This window comes from Helicoverpa armigera, chromosome 9 (genome assembly GCF_030705265.1).
Source record: "Helicoverpa armigera isolate CAAS_96S chromosome 9, ASM3070526v1, whole genome shotgun sequence".
Lineage (NCBI taxonomy): Eukaryota > Metazoa > Arthropoda > Insecta > Lepidoptera > Noctuidae > Helicoverpa > Helicoverpa armigera.
In genome coordinates, this window is record NC_087128.1 from 523,737 (window position 1) to 548,179 (window position 24,443).

At 38.1% G+C, this 24,443-nt stretch overlaps 2 protein-coding genes across 6 annotated transcripts; one reads left to right on the forward strand and one right to left on the reverse strand.

Annotated features, from left to right (window-relative positions):
* Positions 1-99: 99 nt before the first annotated feature.
* Positions 100-10,891, reverse strand: LOC110374879 (uncharacterized). Of its 2 annotated transcripts, none has more exons than XM_064036383.1 (12): positions 10,723-10,891; positions 10,223-10,438; positions 9,390-10,139; positions 6,426-8,546; positions 6,011-6,236; positions 3,991-4,130; positions 3,443-3,614; positions 3,029-3,218; positions 2,833-2,904; positions 2,673-2,730; positions 2,357-2,545; positions 100-2,265 (listed from the first exon to the last, which is right to left on the reverse strand). In XM_064036383.1, the coding sequence occupies exons 2-12, from the start codon at positions 10,364-10,366 to the stop codon at positions 2,074-2,076; spliced, it is 4,254 nt and encodes a 1,417-aa protein (XP_063892453.1). In that variant the 5' UTR covers positions 10,367-10,438; positions 10,723-10,891; the 3' UTR covers positions 100-2,073. The 2 variants fall into 2 exon arrangements, with proteins under 2 accessions (XP_063892453.1, XP_063892452.1); XM_064036382.1 differs by having other exon boundaries at positions 9,378-10,139.
* A 1,157-nt stretch (positions 10,892-12,048) lies between these two features.
* On the forward strand, positions 12,049-24,085 carry LOC110374871 (BTB/POZ domain-containing protein 9). Of its 4 annotated transcripts, none has more exons than XM_049839292.2 (16): positions 12,052-12,247; positions 12,778-12,942; positions 13,459-13,555; positions 15,203-15,366; positions 16,213-16,276; positions 16,392-16,548; positions 16,655-16,754; positions 16,939-17,067; positions 17,328-17,487; positions 19,943-20,165; positions 20,473-20,632; positions 20,991-21,118; positions 21,492-21,731; positions 21,954-22,032; positions 22,204-22,318; positions 22,747-24,085. In XM_049839292.2, the coding sequence occupies exons 3-16, from the start codon at positions 13,483-13,485 to the stop codon at positions 22,869-22,871; spliced, it is 1,917 nt and encodes a 638-aa protein (XP_049695249.1). In that variant the 5' UTR covers positions 12,052-12,247; positions 12,778-12,942; positions 13,459-13,482; the 3' UTR covers positions 22,872-24,085. The 4 variants fall into 4 exon arrangements, with proteins under 4 accessions (XP_021188451.3, XP_049695249.1, XP_049695250.1 ...); XM_049839293.2 differs by having other exon boundaries at positions 12,778-12,906; XM_049839291.2 differs by lacking the exon at positions 12,778-12,942 and having other exon boundaries at positions 12,053-12,247.
* The last annotated feature ends 358 nt before the right edge of the window (positions 24,086-24,443 follow it).

Sequence of the window (24,443 nt, forward strand, 5' to 3'; positions counted from 1 at the left end):
TTCCCGATCGTCAACAGTGTTGACGAAAGGGTGTTACCGAGCGGGAATAACCCCTGGATCCGCCTCACTGAGCAGAACAATTACCAAATAAAAAATGCATGACTTTCATAATTTTTATTAAATTACAGAGTAACAATAAAATATTTGGTGCCAATCGAAATGGCACTATAATACTAACTAGTCGTCGTGTAAAAACTTACATCGTAAATTACAGACCTATGTACAACTGTGGCAGCTATAAAAATACTCCAGCCGCCTACAGTATATTTACACTGATAAAATAAGTATTTCCATCTTAATTTATGATTTTCATGGAAACATGAGTACTTTCTTAGACCAAAATAGAAAACTTATTCCAATGAAATCAAATTTCTTTGCTTAAATTATTCTCATTTCCAATACTTTAATGAATACACACATTTCCATTCAGTAAATATTTAACATTATTTTTCGTTTGTCCTTTTCTAATATCATTGATATGAAAACTCATTATTTTTTGCATATGCTAATTTAAAAGAAACTGATAATGCTATCTTCACACAAAATAATAATTCCATTCTTTACTTACAGCTAATCAAAGTAAACTAAATATTCTTAAGACAAAATTCATAAATTAAGATAATATAAATTTTAACACATAGGGATTCCTAACACAAAAGTGACAAGTATTGGTTAGATTGTTTTAACACTAGATTGCACAAAATGTTTAGCTATGTACATAATTAAATATTTACAAATACAACACCTCTATAAGTCTCAAAAAGTCGAGACTAAAGAACAATGAACAATTCTTGCAAGTTTAAATTCATAAAGCACTTGAGAGCACAGACCAACACATAAGAGATGTGATATGGGCATTGAGTGCAAATCTAAGTATTACACTTGGTACATGTACAGCTAAGGCTCAACAAATGTTTATGTATTCAGTTACAGGTTGACATTGGTCATGGAATATGTCTTGCATCATCATAAGTGATATGATCCCCAAGAAAAAATTGACGTAAAACCATGATATAAGCCATTGATTATGTATGTATACAATAACAGAATCCCTATCTTGATTTGTTTCATTGGAAGGGTGTGACTTTATACATATAGTATAGGTAATAAATATATATAGTATAGGTTTTAAATGTGATCTCAGTAGACTTTTGCTCTCTTACAGACTGATTTCAAAAGGATAGGAGGTGGTTGAAATTTATAACATGATAATCCATTTACGATTCATTTAACTGATTATATTCAAAGATCAAAATATTTGCCATTAAATTCAATTTCTTAAATATTTATTATGTAAAGTCACGATACTAAGATTGCATACAATCACAACCGCCGCATTTAAAGCCTCGTTCAGTTCGTGCGCTTTGTGCTTACATACAGTATTGCTTGATGCAAACAATAATAAAAATTATTATTTATATTGCCTAATTTCATCATCTTCTTATAGTTGACAAATTAGAAAAAAATAAACATCACTCAAGTAAAATCTTAAATATTACAACAGTCAAAAAATATATTAACATCAAGCATTAATCTATGCACAATCTAATTTGGCCAATATAGTCAATTAGTTTGATTGCTATGATAAAATAAAAGTCCATATTTTTTCTAGCTAGAACCAAACACAAGGTAATGCTCAAATTAAGCCATTGAGCATGAAAATATAATTCGTTATCTTTAAGCACAGTAAAAATCCATTTCACTACTGGTAACAAACAGAAAAATCACAATATACAATCAATCTAAATCAATCTGCCGAAACCGGTCAATTCATAACACAAAATAGTTCTTAGAAAATCTGAACATGTCAGAAGAACTTTGTTTTCACTTGAAGTGGTATTTACACATTTAATACAAGGAGCACGAGTTTAGAAACACATAAGAATGCTAAGACGCACAGTTGACACTAATTAATGAGCCAGATCGTCACTAGACGTTTGTCTTCACTAGAAGTCCTATTTACACGTTCCACACAGTGAGCATTAGTTTGGCTTGGGAAACACTATAATGCTTGTGACTGTAGGTCCCGGCCGTTCACATGAGGATGTGCAGCAGGGCAGCCGTGGCGGGCGATCACGTGGCGTCGTGGCGCAGCAGGCGCACGGCGCTGTACACCTTGACGGCCGGGCCCAGCCGCAGCCGCGCGCACTGCACCAGCTCGTCGCGCGACGCCATCAGCAGCTCCGCGCCGCCCAGCCGCGCCGCCGCCACCAGCGCGCCCGCGCCGCTGCCCGCGATCCGGCTCACCAGCGCTGCCACGTCGCTCTGGAAATATTCATGCATTATAAAATGGGCTGGGAAAAATACTGAGCAAGGTATCGGGCTCTTATGAGCTGTAATTGGAAAGTCGTCGTACCTGTGTCCAGACGGTGGGGTCGTGCGGCAGCGCGAGCGCGGCGCGGTGGGCGGCGAGCGCGGCGGCGAGGCGGTCGCGCAGCGGCGCGGCGGGCGGCTGCGAGGCGCGCGAGTACGTGCGCAGCGTGCGCGAGCCCGACGCGCCGCGCCAGCGCTTGCCGCCGCCGCTCGACACTGACTCGTCGTCCGACTGCACACATCAATATTTTCATTTAACCTCTAGCGCAAATTAAATACACCACTTAAAATCCTTAAAAACCTTTTAGTGAAAACTGAATTTTCAATTTATTTACAGCGTAAAAAAAAATGTTACATACCGGGTCATTCTTGGCAACTTCTTCTATTCGCTTATGCTTAGGCGGCCTTCCTCGAGGTCTGTTAGTAAAATAAGTTACAACAATTCAATATTTACAATCAACATAAGGACTATAGGTATTTATAATCATTACTACTGAGTAAAATCGTTTATCTACTTACCTAGTATCCTTGGTTTCGCTGGTGGGTGTACTCGCGTGTATTGAATTCGTCTTGGGCTGTTTGGTGAGCACTCTGGAATAAATAATATCATGACAGATAGACTGGGTAGGTAGGTACTTGAAAAAAGTTGATATTTTTTTTTTTTAACAATTATAATTTTTCCGCAGTAGGGCAGGCGGCGGCGTGGTGTACATACCTGCGCTCGCGCGGCAGCACATGCTCGCCGTCTCGCGGCGGCGCGAGGCGGTCTGGCGGACGCGGCGGCAGGGAGCGGTAGGGGCAGGCGGAGGCGGCGGAGTGGTGCTTATGTGCACCTCCGCGCACTGAGCCCAGTCCACGGCACCCGCCCACGCCGCAAGGACCCACGATGCGAAGCTCTTCTGCCGCTGTTGACGGATTTGTGATGATGTTAAGGCAAACTCAGATTCCAGATATCATTTTTTCACTTAGCATACTTTGTCATGTCACGTACATCAACATAGCATCACGTATGATTGTTTAAGTTCAGGTAGATAAGACAGATTCAGAAGTTACATTCATAAAGTCTTATTTACAGAAGTGCGTCAAATAAAACATAACATTATTTGGAAATGAACGTAATTAGACTTACTGAGCGGCGGCTCGAGTGGATGCCCAGTCTTCAGGCACCAGCCCACAGGGTGCAGGTCGGGGGAGTCGTCGTCGAACCAGCAGGCGAGCTCCTCGGGCCAGCCGTCGAACGACACCTGCACCTGGTGGCCTTTCACCGCGATTATCGTCGCCACGCGGATTAGGAACGGCACCTGTTATCAATAAGAAAATATATGTTTTTGATATTTTTCAGTACCCTCTGAAACGGTTCGTCAAATAACAAAGTCGTAACTTCTTAATTAGGCAAGTTCTTATGAAAAAACTACAGGAAAGAAAACTCTACAGCTTCTTGGTGTACGACACCAATGAAATTATTTTTTTATTATTTATTTGAAAGAATGCTAGTTACAGCTGGAGCTAGAACTGCGGAAAGTATAATTTGACATCAAAATCACAAAGCGAAAATAACCTGCAGGTATTTCAAACAGAAGGATGCGTAAATTGTCGTCACTCATAACAAAAAATCCCTAGCTCTGGCTTCCCCTAGGTACATTTATGAAGGTTTTCTAATATTCATCTAGCACTTACCCTTTTGTCAACAACTTCAAGCTTCATGCCCGGTTTGAATCCCTGCGGCGGGCGAGGCTTGAAGGCGCGAGGCGGCGCTGGCGACGCCCCTGTCTCAGCCAGGTAGTTCTCCCACGAGAACGTATCGGGATCTTTGTAAACTGGGAACAAATATATCCCTCGTATACTTACTAGATTTTTGGCAAGAAACTTGACCATATAAAATAAGAGAAAACAGAGAATCATACAGATAAGAGATTCATCCCACCACGTTTGCTCAAAGCGGAGTAGCGAATTTTGATTCAAGTCTTATTCAAGATCTTTAAAGCCCAGATTCCCTGAAGACTCGATTATCAATTCAATCAATAGTATTATCGATAAATTAACTAGGGAACATACATCGATCGAGTAATGATGCCATAAAGCTTTTGGGAAAACCGAGATAAGACGTATTTAAACGCAACTAGATCATATCTCTCCTACATTCAGAAATGTCAGTTTATTTTTTGATAACTTTAGTTTGTTGTTGAATGTGACTTCATAATTTACCTAAAACCGTTATGCGTACTACTTTTTTTATGGTAAATCCTCAATTAAGAGATTATTGCTATAGCAGGTGTTATATTTAACAGAAAAATAGTCATTAAGTTTCATTGAAACATTTCAAAATGAACGGAGATATATTTAATTGTATGTAGGTGTCTATCAATCAGGAAAACAACACCCGCCTTCAGATGCAATCCAATGAACACAAAGTAAGAACGTCTAAATAAGGCAAACTGTGTTACCGTTGATATTAGAATCTTGCCGCGAGTTGTCAACGATACTTTATCAAAGGAATTTGGGCTACCTAAATTACACTTCAATGTTGAGCGACGGACCGCGAGGAAATACGTTTGTGATAAGAGTTGTGTATTTAAATGGGAGTAGATTAAATTGCATTCAATATAAATATGCAGTAAATATTTCCTTCGAGTAGAATGCATTTTGGTATGAGTATATTTTACCATAAAAACAATTTATTATCTATTGTCATTGATGTAATATTAACATCGTGAATGACAGATGAATGCTAATATCAGAATAAAATAAAGTAAGCATAAAACAAAAATAAATACGAGCTACGTGTTATAAAAACTAATCGCGAACAATATTCATGACATTAGTTTTATTACTAATTATAAATAACAAACATTTTAATAAGATATTGCATAATATCTTCTTTAAACCTCAGATTGATACAAAACTTACTTGTTTTTCCTAAGGCACATATCGAATTATTTGACATTAGTAAGGACTAGTGAGTAGGTCCGTGATATTTTAGTGTGGAACAATAGGCACGACAGTCACATACAAACTGCGATACATGACTAATACGCACAGTTCAAGTGACGAGATAGCGACGTAACCAAACTACCGGTTATCCTTGTTGCTACACTCCGCAATACATTTGAATTTTTAATTGATACTATTAAGAATAATTGCGGAATTAATTTGTGATGTTCTGTTATGAAATTATCATTACCCTAAAAACATTTTTTAAGTAAACAATTTGAGCTTGAGTTAGTGTATATTTTTGGATTAGGACTTAGAACAATATTTAGTTTCAATATATTTCCCCTAATGAATAAGTTATCAGCCAAAAAAATCTATAACATTGTATACATATTGCGTATACGTATATTATACATACATAATATATTTGATGTAAGTTATAGAATAGAGTCAAATCATCTGAAGGAAATGATTAATATGATCAGCTCTAAAACATTTATTAGATACCAAACAAACTCATACATGAAACATGATTTATGAATAAAAGATACTAAATAACTAAACTACGAAGATTTGAGAGTTTTGAAAGTTTTATGAACTACAACATAACTCAAGTTAAAATTGTGCTGATGGTACCTAGTAAAAAACTTCTCTGAAAGTCAATCCGTGATTTTTTTACGGTAAGAATAGGGTATATTTAATTCTATATTCTATTCTATATTTAATTCCAGTCCAAAAAGAATGATCAAATTAAATGAGTACTCACAGTTAGGGGGAGTCAAAGGTACTCCGTTTTCCTCAGCCCAGCCGACGGGGTGTATGTAGGGCGAGGTGGGGTCTACCCAAAAGTCGTACATTTCGTCCCACGAGTCGAAGTTGATCAGCATCCTGTTGTCCAAGATGTCGGCTATCGAAGCCACGCACACTAAGTCGTTCTTACGGTCTTCGGCTTCTAGCTTCATGCCCACACGGAAGCAGTTCGGTTTGAAGATCTACGATAAATATAGTCAGTTAAAACAAAATATCACCTATTTTAATGCGATGAAGTTTTAGTCAAGTATTAGAAAAGTGACTTTCAAATTTTTTACAAAAATAATTTGATGAATCATGAGCAGAGTACAAGTTGTAGATAGGAAAGTCATTCTAATTATTTATGTTTCACGAATAATGTTGAAACTCACCGCAGCGGTGACATGCGGGAACAAATTCCTGGGCGCGGCGACTGCTCTCATTTGTTTCAGGTACAGAGGCCACGAGAAATTAGATGAGGACATGTTGCCTGGCGGCTTGAGCGACCGGCCATTCTTCTCGCACCAGCCCGGCGGGAATATCTCGCTGGAGTCAGCGTTCACCCAGTAGTCATACACGTCTGGGTACTCGTCGAAGTGTAGCCGCATCCTGTAGCCCTGAACTTCAGCAACAGAGACCACGCAAAATATTGACGGGTGCTGTGGATCTACTGCTTCCAACCGCATGCCTACCTTAAACCCATTCCTGTTGTAAGGAAATGGATTCTTGAATAGCTTAACAGGCGCAGCCTTCGCTTTGCAAATGTCGAGATACCGCATCCAGGAGAATCCGTTCTTTCCACACATCCACGGGTATTTTTCATTCTCTATTAAATCTTCACTCATTTTTAATAAAGCTGCCTCAGATAATTGGTCTGCTGGCAGAGAGTCATAGTGCTTAAGTAAAACTTTCTCATCTTTTCCTTCAGATACGATATCAGACTCTGAAAGTTGTTTCCTCATTAACAATTTCTTTATTTTATTCTTCTTTTTAACTAAATCGACGCGTTCCCTGTCTTTTTTCTTTTGCAAAGCTTTTTGTACTTCAGTCTGACATGCAGCACTACAGAAGTTGGGCGTTATGAACTCTGCAGCCATGCCGTGGCAGCCGCAACATTCGCAGCGGTACATATCCTCAGGAGAATTAGGTTTTTTATTATTCCTGTCAATTCGTTGCTTCATCGGAGTGTGGTATTTCACATTATTTGCACCTTCATCTGGGTCACTGCTGTCTAGCAAATCAATAAGACCAAATTCGTTAGTCTGAAATTGTAAATTGCTGCCTTGTAATCTAGCAACTCCATTATTCCATATTAGTCCAGGTGGATCCTCCTCTACAAGACCTTCTTTAATTTCATCCTTGGTAAAATCTTCTATTTTATTAAAATATATTTCTGCAGGACTAATTTCATTAAGTGTTTCAGGTTTGCTGTCTTTATAATCTTCAGGATCTGAATCGAGGTGTTTGGCCTCTAAATCTTTATCCAATTTCTCGTCACAGAAGAGCGAGGGCACCCGATGGTCGTCATTGTTGTCAGCCTCTGCAGGCACATCTTCAATTTTATCGATTCTCTGCGGGAGTGGCGCCAATCGCGTATTCTTATTTGATAAGTTTTCTGCACATAACGAAATACGCCTTTTCATGCTTGCGTTCGATATTTTTCTCTCACTGTTATCTGAATTGGAACGCCTGAGAATTGCAGGAGCAGCTATTGTTACTGTTCCCACATCATGTCTTTCTATCATGTTTCTGTTCAGTAAACTTTTTCCTTTTTCAGGGATAGCTAAAGTGAAGGATTTCTCCCGATGAGCCCCATCTTCATCTGCTATCGACACGGTATAAAGATCGTCATTCATTGCTGCGTTGGTTTCGGGTATAGAAAGCGTGTATTCTCCTTGCTCGCCGGTTGGTTCCGCTCTAGACCCCGGTATGGATAGTGTGAATGCCTTCTCTCCTTTGGGGCTTTGAGGTTCTTTTCCATTTATAAGAACTTTTCCCAGAGGCTGCAACGGTGGCATGTCCTGTGTATCCATTGCAGTATCTCTCATGACTGTAATATTGCCTTGAGGATCATTTTGTATTTGTCCATTGGCTATTTGTAGATTGATGATAGGACCCTTGGAAGCCATAGTTGCAGGCAAAGTAACAGGCAAAATGAATTTTGTGTTTTGAATTTTAGGCATATTCATAGGAGTTATAAATAGTTTCTGATTGTTAGCATTGACGTTGGCTTGATTGTTTGATATGAGAATAGATTGGTTCTCAGATATGTTCTTTTGGTTGGGTTTCTTCATTGAGCCGAGATATGCTATGGCCTGCTTGTTAGGGTTGCCAGGAGCAATACTGACGGGGACTATCATTTTGTCATTAGACTTTGGCTTCTGTATGACTATTGGCTGACTAGCATTGACTGGAGCGAGGATGGAAGACTTGTTCTGCGCAGACACCTTGGGGGCTATGTTGGGTTTGGTACTTACATTTGGTATTAAATGTAAGTTCGAATTGCTGGTTACCTGCAAGGAGTGAAAACAAACTAAGTTACTGCAATTGTAGCACATAGTATTATAATTCACATGTACAGATAATAATGTTTTCAGTATTTTGCTAAACTTTTACCTTACAAGGTTACACTCAACTGTCTAATGCATTTAAAATGCCTAACTTTATTTAAATGTAAAAATTATATATTTATATATTTTTTTTTGTGATACATAGTTTATTGCTGATTATTATTACACTGCATTATTTTTTTAGTTTGAGAGTTATTTAAAACTATTTCTCCATATACCTTCGAACTGTTTCGTCTATATTTACCAAGAGAATTCACTGGAACAGTTTCATCAAATAAAGGATATAGTTACTTTGAAACTGATAGCTATTTATGAAACCAATTTGCTAACTCCGGTCATACTTATGAATTATCATTTTATAATATATTATTTGGCCTTGCCAGTAATCACAATGAAGGCTATCTTCATAGAACCAAGTCACCTAATAATATTATGTAACAATTTAAACCAAAACATGACATAACTTAAGAATGATTTGTGATTAAACCACCACCATTATGTTTATTTTTGTGTGAGTGAAAGTGCATTCATTGAAAGTACATTATCAATTACTTGTTATCTTTTGGTTAATACAATTTTGAACATAAACTTGGTAAGCCAATTCATTATCTAATCATTTGTATTTTAGTTTAGTTAGTTTACAGCAAGGAATTGAATCACTATCAACTTTTTCATAAAAATTTGGTAGCTGAAAGGAGTAAAAAATATTTAATGAAATAAATCTTACAGTTCCAATTTTACATGAATGCATGTTAATGGTGATGATTCACTTACTGGTCTCCTTACTATGATTTGTGGTGGGTTTCCACTTGTACTTGCTTGGGTGATGACGTCTGTACTTGTGACTGGCTTCAGGCCGGTTGGAGTTTGGATGTAGACCACATGCGGCACGTGTGGCACCTGCCTTGGAGCTCCTCGGATTTGAATAGAATTTGCAGCATTCTGCATTTGCAATACTGCATTGTTGTGCCCTACTTGTACTTGTGGAAGGGGATTGTTAACTTTAACTTGAGATATAGATGTGTCTGTCATCTGCAGATGAGATGAGCTTGACACTGTCATGTCAGAGTTGCAATCCATGTTGGTTGATCTTGGATTTGAACCCATGTGGACTTGAATTATGGAACTGTGGAGGGACTGATTATGATTTTGTAATACTGGCATAGAGGGCAATGTTGGAAGTTGAATATTTTGATTGGCTGCTGGAATTTGTAAGGGAACATTTATAGTCTCGCCAGCTGATAATTGTACTGGTACACTAGTTGTTCCCGAGACTTGAAGAGGAAGACTGACCGGTGCAATCTGTAATGGCACTGTACTGGTAGGTCCGGATATTTGGACAGGGACATTAATATTGGAGGTGGAGCCTGGTATTTGTACTGGAACATGCACAGTGGATAGTTGCAAGGGGTATGGGGAGTTGTTTGGGTGTATTTTAACAGGAGCAATAGAATGGGTAACTAAGTTGTGTGTTATAGGTAATGAGCTTTGAGAGGCCTGCATCGAGGACACGATCATGCTGCTCGATATTGGCGCCTGAAATTTGACAAATGTGTGTCAATCATGTCAAAATTTAACTCAACATCACAATTAAAAAATAATAAACATTAGAAACTCACGCGTAATGTATTCAGTAGCACATTCTGCTGAGGACTGTTTTGTGTTATATTAGTGTTGGCTGCTGATTTCAATAATCTTTTTTTCAAAATTTCTGTTTTAGGTTCATCAAAGTTTTGAAGTGAATTACACTGCTGTCTCTCCATTTCTCAGTGCCAATATCGTGAGCGAGTTCATTACAGACACTCGGTTATCTTTTACAATCCATTATTGATGACCTGCAATACATTTAAAAATAAAATATCGCGAAATGAAATATCATTCCGACGCACAATTCTGATATACCTTTCTTGGATGGTGATAAAAGTTTTTGTTTTTAGATTTTTAAAAATATACAGGTAAAGTGTAATAAAAGACCTTATTTATTTAATTAATACAATATACGTTACACACATTTTCTTTCGCGAGTATCGCACTCTATCAATTGTGCAGCTACTTTTACAGATCCACAACCTTCTACAAAAAAGTTCACGAAACAGTGAAACAGAAACTTATTACTTACATTTCTATGTTTCAATAGGAAGATGAGTTCTTCATGTATCTTTCCAACTATTACAACATCGTTATCGTGTTGAAAACCATTAAAGAAAAATAAAATATTCTCAATAAAGCGACGATATTTACCTGCCCAGCACAACTGGTAATAAATCTGACAACATTGCCAAAATGCTGTAGGTGTTCGTTACGTTGGTAGAGACAAAATTTTCCACCAATCGCAGCCACGCAATTTTATGACGAAGCTTTCGCGCCCGATTATTCAGCTAAAAAAGTCAACAGATAAGTTTATATTTATACAGTTTGGTATGCAAGGATATGCGTGATGATTAAGAGAATTTGAGCTTAAACATTTTAGGTGGTTCATTTTTTTCTGTAGTCTTTCTGTAAGACTCTACTTATACGTTTATTTTGTTTTGTGGTATTTATAGTTTTATCTTTGACATTGTTGTGTTGCTACGCAAGCATGTATGAACCTATAGAACATCAACCATTTTGCAGTCAACTTAAGTACATAACTAGTTAGACCTTAGAGTGCATTTTCCATTGCTTATGATTTAACGGAAATAAAGATTCGTTCTTTTGGTTATAAAGGTTCAAACTTTGAATATGATGTGTTTGCACAAAAGTACTTGTTTTATAACAATATACTTAACACTATGAACAATATTATTTTATCTTATTTTTAAATAATATACAAAGAAAGGATAAGAAAGAAAAATGCATGCACCGGAAGCGGATGATGAATTTCCACGTATTTATTTCCGATTTACATAACAGACAAGAAAACAAAAAATGTAAAAGAGGTTTAGAGGTTCCGAAAAAAACAAACTCGCAGCCAACTAGAAACTCGAATGGATGGTTGCTGACTGATAAAAAATTATGTTGTAGCCGTATGTTTTTCAATATCAATAATGCGAGGAATACCTTTATTCATTACATATGAATAATGAATATCAATCTACATACTTTGGAGAAATTAGTGATAAAATATATAATAAGTAACCAGTTCTATTTTTGTACTTAATAATTATTATGTGACAAGAGTTTATTTGATAAATATTGAAAATTCATTATTATTGATACAAGTACCTACCTACGGATGTCCGAAATAACTTGGCGAGTCTTAAGTTACTAGCTGTTTATTCAATGAACAAAACTCCAGACTCGCAAAATTATTCATGACTTTCTATTAGGCTAATAACCCGTACTTCGTACTCTTGTATTTTAAAATAAAAGTGATGTTATTATTATTTTTTTAAATCTTTTCTATCTCCGCCATTTGTTACTGAAAAGGCTAGTACCCTAAATGTGATTAGTCAATAGTAAAAATAAAACGCAAAGTTAAAAAAAAAATAATGTTGTCAAATAGTGAAATATTTGTCAAAATAAATTTTCCTCTTGAGGATTTCGCAATTAATCATACAAAAAAATAGTATTTACAAAACAAAATACAAAACGGGAGCAATTTGTGTAACTGCTCAATTTTGAGCTCTTTAAAATATTTATAGGCGGAGATTATCTTTTAATGCGTATGTATAACAGATTTTTTGTAAAATATTTATTTACGGCTTAGATATAAACTAAACTACGTATTGATTCGAGTTTCATTATTTAAATACCAAAACTTTTTATTGTTCAGGGCGCACACTGAAATCAATTGATTCCTATTGCAATAAATAAGCGTGTGTAAATGTTCTAGATATTTCTTTGTTGTGTTTTGGAGACACCTTTGCGGATGGAACCCAATAATTCTAATTGGAAATAGTTTGAGTACATATAAAACTGGTCCAGTATTGTTATAAAAACTCGGTTATGCGAGTCAATTTTTATGGATCATTATATTTTGGTTTGTACTCTGAACAATGCTGCTGTCAATAGAACACTTTAAAGATTTTTTTATACATGTAGGTATCTCTAAATAATATTCAAAAGTAGTTATGTATTAAAGATCTCTGTGTTCTACCTAACACATCAATTTCCTGATAAATTGTGTGTGAAATGAAATGAAATAATGTTGAAATATAACAATAAAATCCAATTAAGGTTTAATTGTTTAAAGATTCAATAAGCACCATTTGTCTCAATTAATCACCTTGATATTTGAATAGCCTAAGGAATGAGCGATATATCTAATAATAAATTACACATATGCAAGACATATACCCGGATTCAAGTCAAATTACCACAGGTGATTCTATATCAGATTCTGAATCCAATACACTATGTGAGTAACTTAGACTAATGTAGGTGCTTTCTATATTGGCATTTATATTGAGTGAAAGCTTCTTTAGAATCATTTCATTCCCTTCTAAATCAAATACTCCCAGTTGTAGACAATTGAAACACTTTAATCTGGTACTTTTCTCATTAATAATTTATAGCAACATGTGTATTTAACAGGATGATACAAAAAACTCATGAAGCAAAAGGGGTTAAATGTTCCCCTCCTACTATACTATAGTTACGGATATTACCTTGCAGAGTAGAATGGTTATACATTCTAAGGACGAACTCATACTAACAAAAAAAGCATTCACAGTATTTTTTGTGGGATTTTTCTAACATCCTATAGTAATATTAACTCGCTAGCTTATAATACTTAATATGTAGACTTAAGACCTTATTGTAAACAATGTAACATGGTAAAGTTTTCTTGTTAATGATAAGTAGTATAACTCAAGTATAGTAAGTTGTAATAAATAACTAAATCATAGAGTACAGCTTGTATTGTAATTTGCAGCACATTTGATGCGAACCTGGGACAATGAGTAGCCAGCACCAGTACATGAGCGTCAACAACACACCAAGTGCACGCATTGGCGATATTGAACACATTAGTAAGATATATTTGCTCTTTTATTTTTTAACAGTTATTGTAGACTGGATTAGATTGTAGACATAGACTACGTTTGGTATAAATAGTCATTAAATGCAAGTGCTTAACCGTCAGTTGCACAAAGCTCCATTAAAGTTAAAAAAGCTTCATTAAATCTATTGCTGTCACTTTTTATCTTGTTCACAAAGAAAGAGTTAGCAATAGATTTAAGGAAGCTTTAATGGAGCTTTGTGCAACTGACGGTAAGCTGAGAACCTATCATTAGTATAACTTTTGGTCATCAATTAATAGCATTTGATTCATTTTGAAAAAAGGTGTGTTTGAAGAAGGAGGAGGAGGTGTTTTATAATTTTAAGATCAATTGGTCAGTGATGGAACTTAATTTTGATATAGGTATTTATGGAGAAGGTAGCAAAAAAGGCATAAGTACTACAATCATGTAATTTCTTGAAGTTTATGATACCCATTGGTGAACTTGGTGACCTAGTTCCAAAATAGCTACTTTAGTCTCTTAATACTATTGAAATATAAACTGCTATTTATATTTCGACTTATTCAAGTCACTTGCCTATAGACATAATTTTCGCAAGCACGCAAAATGTTCCGATTGCGTGCCGATACATATTTATGAATGTTAGTTCCGTACACGCCAACCTAATTGTGTTTTATGCTGTGATTGAACAATGACTTAGGACTACAGATCATAAGAAGTATTGTTTTGTGAATAGGAATAGAATAAGAAGACCATTCTTTACCGTATCTTTATCGTATAACCACGGTTTCTTCCACATTTTTCAGATTCTTAATATGAATTGCAATTCCATTAAAATTCAATGCCCACAGAAACTCATTTAGAGTTCCTTCTTTCGAAAAACTATTTCTCTCATCAACACTCTATGGGCTTAAAAAAATTACAAACTTAAATGATTTTTCATTCTCATCAGCCTTTTCATCGTCACGCTGAAAGAAAGAAGGGACGAGTGGTAGTCACCACGCTTGCTCAAGGCGACTTGGCCTTAATTTTTACTAATCCCGAAATTGCCACATTCACATACATTGGTACGATTGTGTGGAGCTAAGCGGATACGTCGCAGTGTGCTTCCTATTTCCACTAGCGATTGTGTGCCTTTAAACTACTAGTTTAATCAAACCTTTGCTAAAATGTAACAGTGGAAGTACTTAAATACCTAGGTCTTGGCTAACCGATGTGCGTGTAAGAATTGTAGCTATTTTTATGTATCTCATCCGGCCAGTAACAGCAACCGCAAAGCGTTTGTATTGATGAAATTGAACAACTCCATTATTTGAAAAATAGTAATACGTTTACACACAGATTACAGAATAGGCACTTACTAACTTATTACAGTAAGACAAAACATACAGAGTAGCGGGGACCAACAAACAGACAGTGATTTGTAACAGTGAGACCATTGTTTCAAATCACTGTCACATAATTGTGGCTGTTTATCATAATATGCTAAGTAAAAGTGCTGTTCGCACGGCGTATCGATTCATCAAAAAGAAACCTTATTTTCCTGCACAAAAAATAATAGACATTTACACATAAATAATTTGAACATGAATTCTTGTTACTTTACCTATCTCATACATAGACACACAGTTACAATAACAGCTGGTATGTTGTCAGGCCACCTGTCGGAACACATAGGTTCGCTGTGCCTATCCTCAGAGTACTCGGATGTGACGCTCATCGTGGAGGGGCAGAGGATCCCCGCCCACAAGGTCATCCTGGCTGCCAGCAGTGACTACTTCAGGGCGCTGCTGTATGGCGGCATGAGAGAGGCGAATCAGGTAAATTCAAAGGATTTTTCTGCCTTCCTTTTTGCGTTTTTTAAAGAGAAGTCAAGTTTACCCAGGGGCGCAGCTACCGCCGTATCTGCCGTATCAATTATATGGGGCCCCCGGGCCACGGCGGCCAAAAGTGTGTTAGGAAAAAAAATAAAAACTTCATAATTTATTTCATTTTACAAATGTCAAAAAAAAACCTTTTTTCCTGCCTTAAGCGTGCGTTCAAAAGTTAGCAACACCCTACATCGTTATGGCGGGCTGCGGGACTTCCCCGTTTTATTTACTTTATCTTCAACTCAGCGGGGAATCCTTCATCGATATCGCGATGTACGTGTACGTTGTTGTATTTTACATTGGATGTTAAACCACGGAGTGCACTGCACTGTTTATTTACGCGGTTTATATAAATGAGCATTACATTGTAATTCAGTACAAACAATATTGTTCTTCTGGTTTAGCAGGATTAGTAGTGAATTGTAAAAGAAATGAGTGAAAGGAAAAGAGATTATCCTGCGGCGCTGAGAAAAGAAAAAGTAAACAGAAACGGGAAGAGGTTATAAAAAAGTGCCCAAAATTTCTTCATTTTACCCACATATAAGGGCCTCCAGAATTTTTTTATACGGGGCCCCGACAAGGCACGCTACGCCACTGAGTTTACCCAAAATTTAGGTCTTGGTGTAATTTTGCGGTTGTTAAACATAATGGTATTAGCTCCTTTAATTTTCCCCATAGTCATTGAATATCCTGAATTAAAGTAGGTATTAAACATTTGTCTGACATAGCTTTGTAGGATCTTCAATACAAAATGTAGGTATGTTCACAGTTTACTAATACCCTTATTTATTGCAGGCCGAAGTAGAGTTGCAAGCGCCACTACAAGCCTTCAAGGCGCTCCTTCGATATGTTTACTCAGGTAATTATCGAGGTAATAGCAGATTATACTGATTTGTATAACATTGCTACAGATTCAGAATAGTTAAACTTATAATGATAGTAGAAGAAAGTTAAGTATGGTATGGTGTTCCCAGGTCACATGGGTCTCTCGATGCTGCGAGAAGACACAGTGCTGGACATGCTGGGGCTAGCGCATCAGTTCAACTTCCAGGAGTTGGAGACAGCCATATCTGACTACCTGAGGCAGGTTCTCGCGCTCAGGAATGTCTGCTCCGTGCTAGATGCTGCCAGGTATGGAATAATCGACCACAGTCATCCACAAAAGTCTTGGAAACTTCGAAGTAGCTGAACGCTCAATGGGACAACATCATTTTGGTGATTAAATTATTTTTTACAGATTGTATGGCCTGAAGGCGCTCATGGACTACTGCTACAATTTTTTAGACAGGAATGCTGTTGAAGTATTGCAACATGACACCTTCCTGCAACTTTCTGTGGTAAGATTTATTTTCACAAATGTTAATAATGCTTCATTTCCTTAAGGCACTCTTCCGATACAAGAATCTGACCGCCCACGTCGTTCGCGCGACATACGCCTGTGACAGAAGGGTGGCTCAGCTCATGGTTCCAAACGTAAAAATTACAAACATATTTGACCCTTAATTATTTGTGCCACCGTAGGAAGCGCTACAAGGTCTACTGGAACGCGATTCATTCTTCGCGCCCGAAGCTGATATATTCAAAGCGGTGTGCAACTGGTTCAACGCCAACCAGCAGTGGGTCAAGTCAGAGGCGGGACAGGCGCAAGTGGTAAGTACTCCGTTTTTATCAATAATTTTGCAGGACGAAAATATAATTAAAGTGAAAGGTAAAAGTGAAGCAAAAGGTAATCGTAAAGTAAAAGGTAAAAGTTAATCATAGAAACTGACTCAAAGAATCGAGAGTATTTACTTGTGAAACATAGGTACAAAAAATGTTAGGTTTAAAAAAAAGGTAAAAGTAAAACAAGTTAAAGTACAGGAAAGGTCTCATACAGTCACATAAGTGATCATAACTATTTTTTCCACCAGGAAAAAATCCTGAAATGCGTGCGTCTAACCCTGATGACTTTGGAGGAACTGCTGACCGTAGTGCGACCCTTCTCGCTGGTGACGCCCGACATGCTGCTCGATGCTATACAGGAGAAGACGCAGACCAAGAGCACTGATCTACGTCACCGAGGATTGCTGTGTAAGTATTGTGAGGACATGGAGTAGGGAACAAATGGAGAGCTAATCTAGATGCTGGATACTGTATGAGTTTTAATTGAATGATTGTAAAAATAATACTACATATTTTAGGAAGGTAACCACAGCCAGCAAGTTTTTATTTCGGCATATCCTCGATTGGAACTTTATCATTTGATAAGCTTCTAAAAATTTGCTTCTAGCATCACGTAATTTTGCGTTACGTACGCAGTTTTGTGAAAAAATGCAGAAACTCAACGAGCTCTTCATTTGTTCTCTAATGTGTAATATTGCTTGCGAATGTATCAAATGAATGTATTTATTCAGTGCACATGTTATTTTAGCACCGGTTTTTGTCTTCGGTTAATATAATTGTCTCGAACGTTTTAAAATGCGTGGTTGTCAAGTTTTTCTTAAATTAACAGCCTTCTAAACTAAAAAAAAATCGTAGAACTGTTGAATATTCGATAACTGATGAACAAGAATGGGTATATTCAGAGTGGTTGTAATTTTTAAGTGTCAAAATTATAGGTGTTCGTCGCTCGCTGGTATTGTAGGCACAGAGTTACCCCCGCCTCGAGCACAGCCCGCGGTGAGTAAGCGTCGCAGCCCCTCCCCCTCGCACGGTGCCTCACCCTGATGTTGTTCGCAGGTAACCACTGGAGCTCTAAGTGGAGGGGTCTCAGAGACACCTACTACAAGTTTAAGAAAAATAATGAGTGCGGACCATCTTCTAGAAAGTACAGGTGGCCTTGGGGCGAACAAATGCGATTTATCGAGGATTACAATGAAAGAGGATTTACAGGCAGTAACAGCGATAACGCTGATCAGGCACAAGATATACTGAAGGATATATTTTCTCAATCGTCTATTGACCTGTATTCGCCAGACGAACGGGACTCGGTCCCTGTAGTCTCAAAGACTTTTGCTCCCGAACTAAAAAAACGGAAATTTAAATACAGAGCGAAACCCGCCGATAGAGTTTTGGAATATCTTAGATTTAAATGTGATCAAAGGGCAAAGTTGGACGCTGTAGACTATTTCTTCTTGAGCTATGCTAAAAACTTTAAAAAACTTCCGAACAGAATGCAGAGTATGCTCAGACTAGATATAACAACTTTATTTACTCGTTACGAATTACAAGCGGAAGCTGAAGGACTTCGTTCTGCGAAAATGTCTTGTAAAATATCTCAGTTTGATTATTCAGGCATCTCTGAGGACGCGTGGGCCAGCGCCTTCTGCTCCAGCGACGAGGGTAACAGGGCACAGGCGGTCATTTCTGATGTAACTAATTGTTCTACTGTTCCGAAGAAGACGCCGGAAAAGGTTGTAGTTCATGGGGAAATTGCTAGCACCTCGCAGATAGTACTTACGTCATTGCAAAGAGAAATAGACTTGCCGTACTTGTTTTATACGCCAGCCTTGTCTATGACCGACTTCAAATGTCGTAAGTTGACGGTGTCGAACCTGGACATGTGCGCGGTGACTCAACGCGCCACCTCGCCCAACGTGACCGCGCCGCGAGCCATCCCCGCCGCCGGGCAGCCGCCCACTGTGCAGTTGGACGATCTCACTCACAAAAATCTACAAGAATCCACCAATCTACACTTTACTAAATATTACGACGTTATGGCAAAACATTCCAAAAAATATTATTCTGAGTACTACGAATATGACACGGATACAGAATAAATTATAGCTACGAAATAGACTTCCAATTCAAATAATATTATAGTCATTTACATCAAATCCAACATTGTAAGAGTCCAAAATGACAATTTTGATACTTAAAAATTATATGAATTGTACGAAAACACCACATTATTTTATTGCAATTTGTGTACAGGCTATTTTGGGGCGAAACTTATTTTTTGTTTTTTTACACAGAGTCTAAGTTGTTAATGCTATGTCATCTCCATTTAAAGAAAAATATTCTTCTGTATGAGGTATGAAAGCAATAAGTGAGTGTGATTAGATAGATATTGTTTAGGTCAGCAGGTAGGTTGTAGAATGCGTCAACAGTCAGTCTGTTTTTCAAGGGTTTTATGATTGCTGTGCGGTGTAGGTATTTTCATATTTTTCCGCCGATGTGAAGCAGAACAAGAGGGAATCCCTATACGTAACTTATGACTTATAACAAGATTTTTTCAGATTTTACGCAGTTTGTTGTTTATTGAGGACCTTTGGATTTGGAACTGAGTTTACTTATATACGTCCTAAAAAGACTTGATAAATAAGGAAATAGTCCCAAAGTCATATTGGCTGTGTTCCGAAATTCGTCTCAGCATACTGGCCAGTGCTCGCGACGTCACATTATATTGTTGTGTCAGCATTTGGTCCTCAAACTTAAATTTATTTATTTAGTGCTGGCGAGACAAGTGTGACTGTGACGTCACGAGCACTGGCCCTCACACTGAGAATATATCACAACACAGCCATTACCTCGTTACTTTCAACAGTGCCGGAGGAGAACGTAGCGACTCCAAAGCGCGGAGCCCGGGTGATCTCCGGCGACATGCGCTCCGCCCTGCTGGACGGTGACACAGAGACATACGACATGGAGCGAGGGTACACCAGGCATACCATCAGCGATGCCCCGGATAACCCGGGCATCATTGTCCGGCTCGCCACGTCTACAATTATCAACAATATCAGACTGCTGCTGTGGGATAGAGATAACAGGTATGTGACAACTTGGGGTATATAAAAAGCTTACATCATCCCCATCCCACATATTTCGCGAATGATAAAGTGAGGAAAATTTGTCTATAGGTTTTGGTAGGGCACTGTCATTGTAGTAGGAAAATTCAATCAATAAGACTTGACCAGATCCCTAATTCAGAATTTAGGCCATCAAGGTCCTTGCGAAATACGTGATAAGCAGTTCGGAGTTAAGCCTCTTATTAATTCAGTTCTACTACCTATTTCAGGCAATCCTATCTTCCCCTAATCTTTTATTCAGTAAATAAGTAAATGTTCTCTTGTCCAGATCGTACGCGTACTACATCGAGGTGTCAGTGGACCAGAAAGACTGGGTGCGCGTGATCGACCACAGCAACTACTTCTGCCGCTCCTGGCAGAACCTGTACTTTGAGCCCAGAGTTGTGCAGTACATCAAGTTGGTTGGAACCAGTAACACCGTCAATAAGGTAAGGTTTCGGCCACCATGGAATATTCTATGAGAACAGGTTACTAGCTTCCACATATAAATACTTCGCGCATACAGATAAGAAGTACTCTTTAATCTTCGTCGATAAATTCTAGTATAATTCTATGCAGCTGGGTAAATTGTAGCAGCTGCCTATCAATGGCCAAGTCAATGTTATTGTAATGTAAACAAAACAATTGATATAGTCACAAAATATTGATTTATTATTACAAATTAAGTTGAACAGGACTTGGCTTCTATGCGATCTCAAAACTTTTTACGGTCGAAGAATTGCGTAGAGAGACTTGGCTTTTTTTACGTTTTTTGGTGGGATAATAAATGTATTACGTTGTATGCAGGTGTTCCACGCGGTGGCGCTAGAGGCGCGTCACACGGCTCGCGTGCCGCCGCTGCGCAACGGCCTGGTGGAGCCCACGCACAACGTCGCCACCGTTGAACTGTCCGCTGTCGTCATTGAGGGGATCAGGTAACTTATAGCAAGGGAAAAAACTAGTTTGGAAACTTGTGGCTTACCTAGTAATATATAAAGCTCTTTGGTCGGATGATCTAACTGAGTTCCTTCTGTTGTTTTTAAATTAATTGACTAATATGCGTTTCAGATTAATATGCTGAAAACTATCGACTATCGCGGTCCGCTATTTTATGTCGTAAACAATCACTAAGTATTGGATAAGCATTTTCTCATCATGACTTTGTTGCTTCAGAAGTTTTTGTTACCACTTTCCTCCCAAAAACGCTCTTAGAGACTGTCTTTTGTTATTTTTTCGTCCAGCAAGTTACCGATTCAGACAAATCAAATAAATTATTTGTAGTATTTAAATTTTATATTATTCACCCAGTCGTTCCCGCAACGCTTTAATCAACGGCGACACAGAACACTACGACTGGGACCAGGGCTACACGTGCCACCAGCTGGGCTCGGGCGCCATCGTGGTGCAGTTGGCGCAGCCCTACCTGCTGGCATCGCTCCGTCTCCTCCTGTGGGACTGTGATTACCGACACTACTCGTATTATGTTGAGACCTCGCTCAACTACTGGGATTGGGAGATGGTCTGTGATAGGACTAGGGAGTCTTGCAGGTAATATTTGTGAAAAGATTTTCCAATAAATTATTTAGATACTAACTGATTTCTCAATATATTAGAAAAAAAAAACTGATATTATAATAAGTAACATAAATATAAAACTGAAAAATTTCATAACAATCCATTCGCACTTTAGCGTGAAACAGGAAAAAACATACTACTTCATATAACTTTTCCTTAATGTCGCTTGAAATTTTAATTTATTTTTTATTACAGGTCATGGCAAGTAATATACTTCAAGCCGCGCCCCGTATCCATCATCCGTATCGTTGGCACCAATAACTCCGTCAATGAGGTATTGTACTCTTAATTACAAAGTAAACATTTTTATCTTGCAAGTCTCAGTTGATATCTGTTTGAGAACTTTCGTTAATATCTTCTTTGATATTTTTTTCTGAGTATGTAATAATAAAAAATACTGTGTGACCAGGAGTGAGTATAAACAAAATGTTCGCACAATTCTTAGGTGTTCCACCTGGTGCACCTGGAGTGCCCGGCGCAGACGGAGGAGGCGCGCGAGGACCCGGCCGCCAAGAAGCTGCGCCCCGAGCGGGACCACGCGCCCAACCCGCACCACAACGGTAACTGCACCTCACACTTCTAGCTTAGCATAACACTTTGCGGGCCTTCGCTCCCCTGGCTGCATCTCATCAAATCTATAGTAATATTATACAGAGGTAAAATTTGTAAGTTTGTATATACGGGGTAATCTTTGGACAGCTGTTCGGATTTCCAAAATTCTTTCACTGATAGCTACAATGTTCCTGAGTGCCATAGGCTATATTTTATCCTACGGGACGCGGGTGAAACCGCGGGAAAACGGCTAGTGTGATAGTAAACATTTGAAATTTTCATAAATGATGTATTATTGTTGTCTCTATAAAAACAAATAAGTAATGAAATCTAGAACAAAATAAATATTTCAGGGGCTCCCATACAACACAAATGATTTTTAACAGTTTATTATGAAACTCCCAGTAGTAACACCAATGCTCTGCCCTCCTCCCAGGTTCCACATCAGACTCGGCGCCCGCAGGCGGGTCAGGGTCGGGCAGCAGCTCGGGCACCGCGTCGCCGCGCTCGCTGCCGCCCGCCGAGACCGCCACCGAGGCTGAGGAGAGGTACGACGACTGAACACAACGGGCCTATTAGCTGTCGCATATACATACAGACAAATTTCAGCATTAAATTATATGTAAATACCCCACTATTGGTTAATTTACTGTCTACTATATGACATGTGGTAAAGTGGATGGGAAAAGGCCTCGCGGTCGCAGACCCATACGTTGGTCCGACTAGATCCGCACTGCTCTTGACTCCACGGTGCACAGTGCCCTTCACACCGCCAGACACAGAAACAGATGGAAGAATACCATACGTTCGAAGGTGATGACACAGGGAGGTCACGACCCTCAGCATTGAGGAATTACGACGCAAGGAGGAGGATATGATGTCTGTATCTGTATCTCTCCCTCTTTCTCGCTATGTATCCCACATGGTGGTGGGGTCAGCTGTCCTAATTTTTCTTCTCCAATTTATAATCTGAGTTTTAAACAGTTTCTGTAAATTACGGTGGCTGTACTGTACATGCGTGATTATTTACTTACATTATGAACCTTAAATTGTTTATTATTTAACACTAGTTGTTACTCTTTTAACTTGACGTAATTTTAAAGATATAAGAAGTGTTTTTTTTTTAAATACAAATGCCCACCAGTTATGCGACAGCTAAATATGAGATATGTTATAAGGATCCTACCGATATGTTAATGCATATCATGCCTTACAGGCAATGTGGCAGTTTGTAAATGAACTGCCATTTTTAAATTGTGATGTATCCATTTTAATAAAATTCCCACGAATATTTCGACTGTTTCTACGATAAATAGCACATAGAACGTCCTCGTCTTTCGAAGCCGGTTAAATAGTCTTCCTACCTTGCTTGATAGGTGTGGAGTTACCTTTTAATCAACGAATTAACAAATGTTTCATTTCACAACGATTTTATGTTGGTATAGTTGATAAAACTGTTCATTAAATTCTACTGCCAAACAAAATAGATAATTTGAAAGTAAAGTATGGGACATGTATTCTTTTAGTTTAGAGTCAATAAAAATCGAATCAATTAAAAATTTTACTATAATTTATCAGAGCTATATTTTATTCAAGCGATTTAATTTGCGATCAGTATCTTTTGATGAATTAAGGCTCCAGCAGACCGGATGCGTATGCGTAACCACGCGCGTAGTCACGCGCGTAGTTACGGCGTAACCATGAGTTGTAATGTATGGAAATGTATGAGACAGGCCACACCGCTTGCGTAACGACGCGCGTGTCTACGTTACGCAAGCGGTGTGGCTGTCTCTACATTTCCATACATTAACTCATGGTTACGCCGCGAACTACGCGTGTTACGCATACGCATCCGGTCTGCTCGAGCCTTAAAACAAAAGCATAATTAGGATTGAATTCTCGATGATCGGAATTATTTAGCACTCAAAGATCTGCAATAACTTTGTAAAGTGCATTAAATCATTCACAACAGGACCTGTTTAGTTATTTAGTGTGTAAGCTTATGTTTCTAGTCTGTTCTCTGTCGTCGTAATGTGGCTATGGTTGATGCAAAACTAAATTGTAGACTTAAAAAATATTTGGTTATTTTTTTCAGAAAAATACTTCAGGCCAGTTTTTAATAGTTAACTTTCA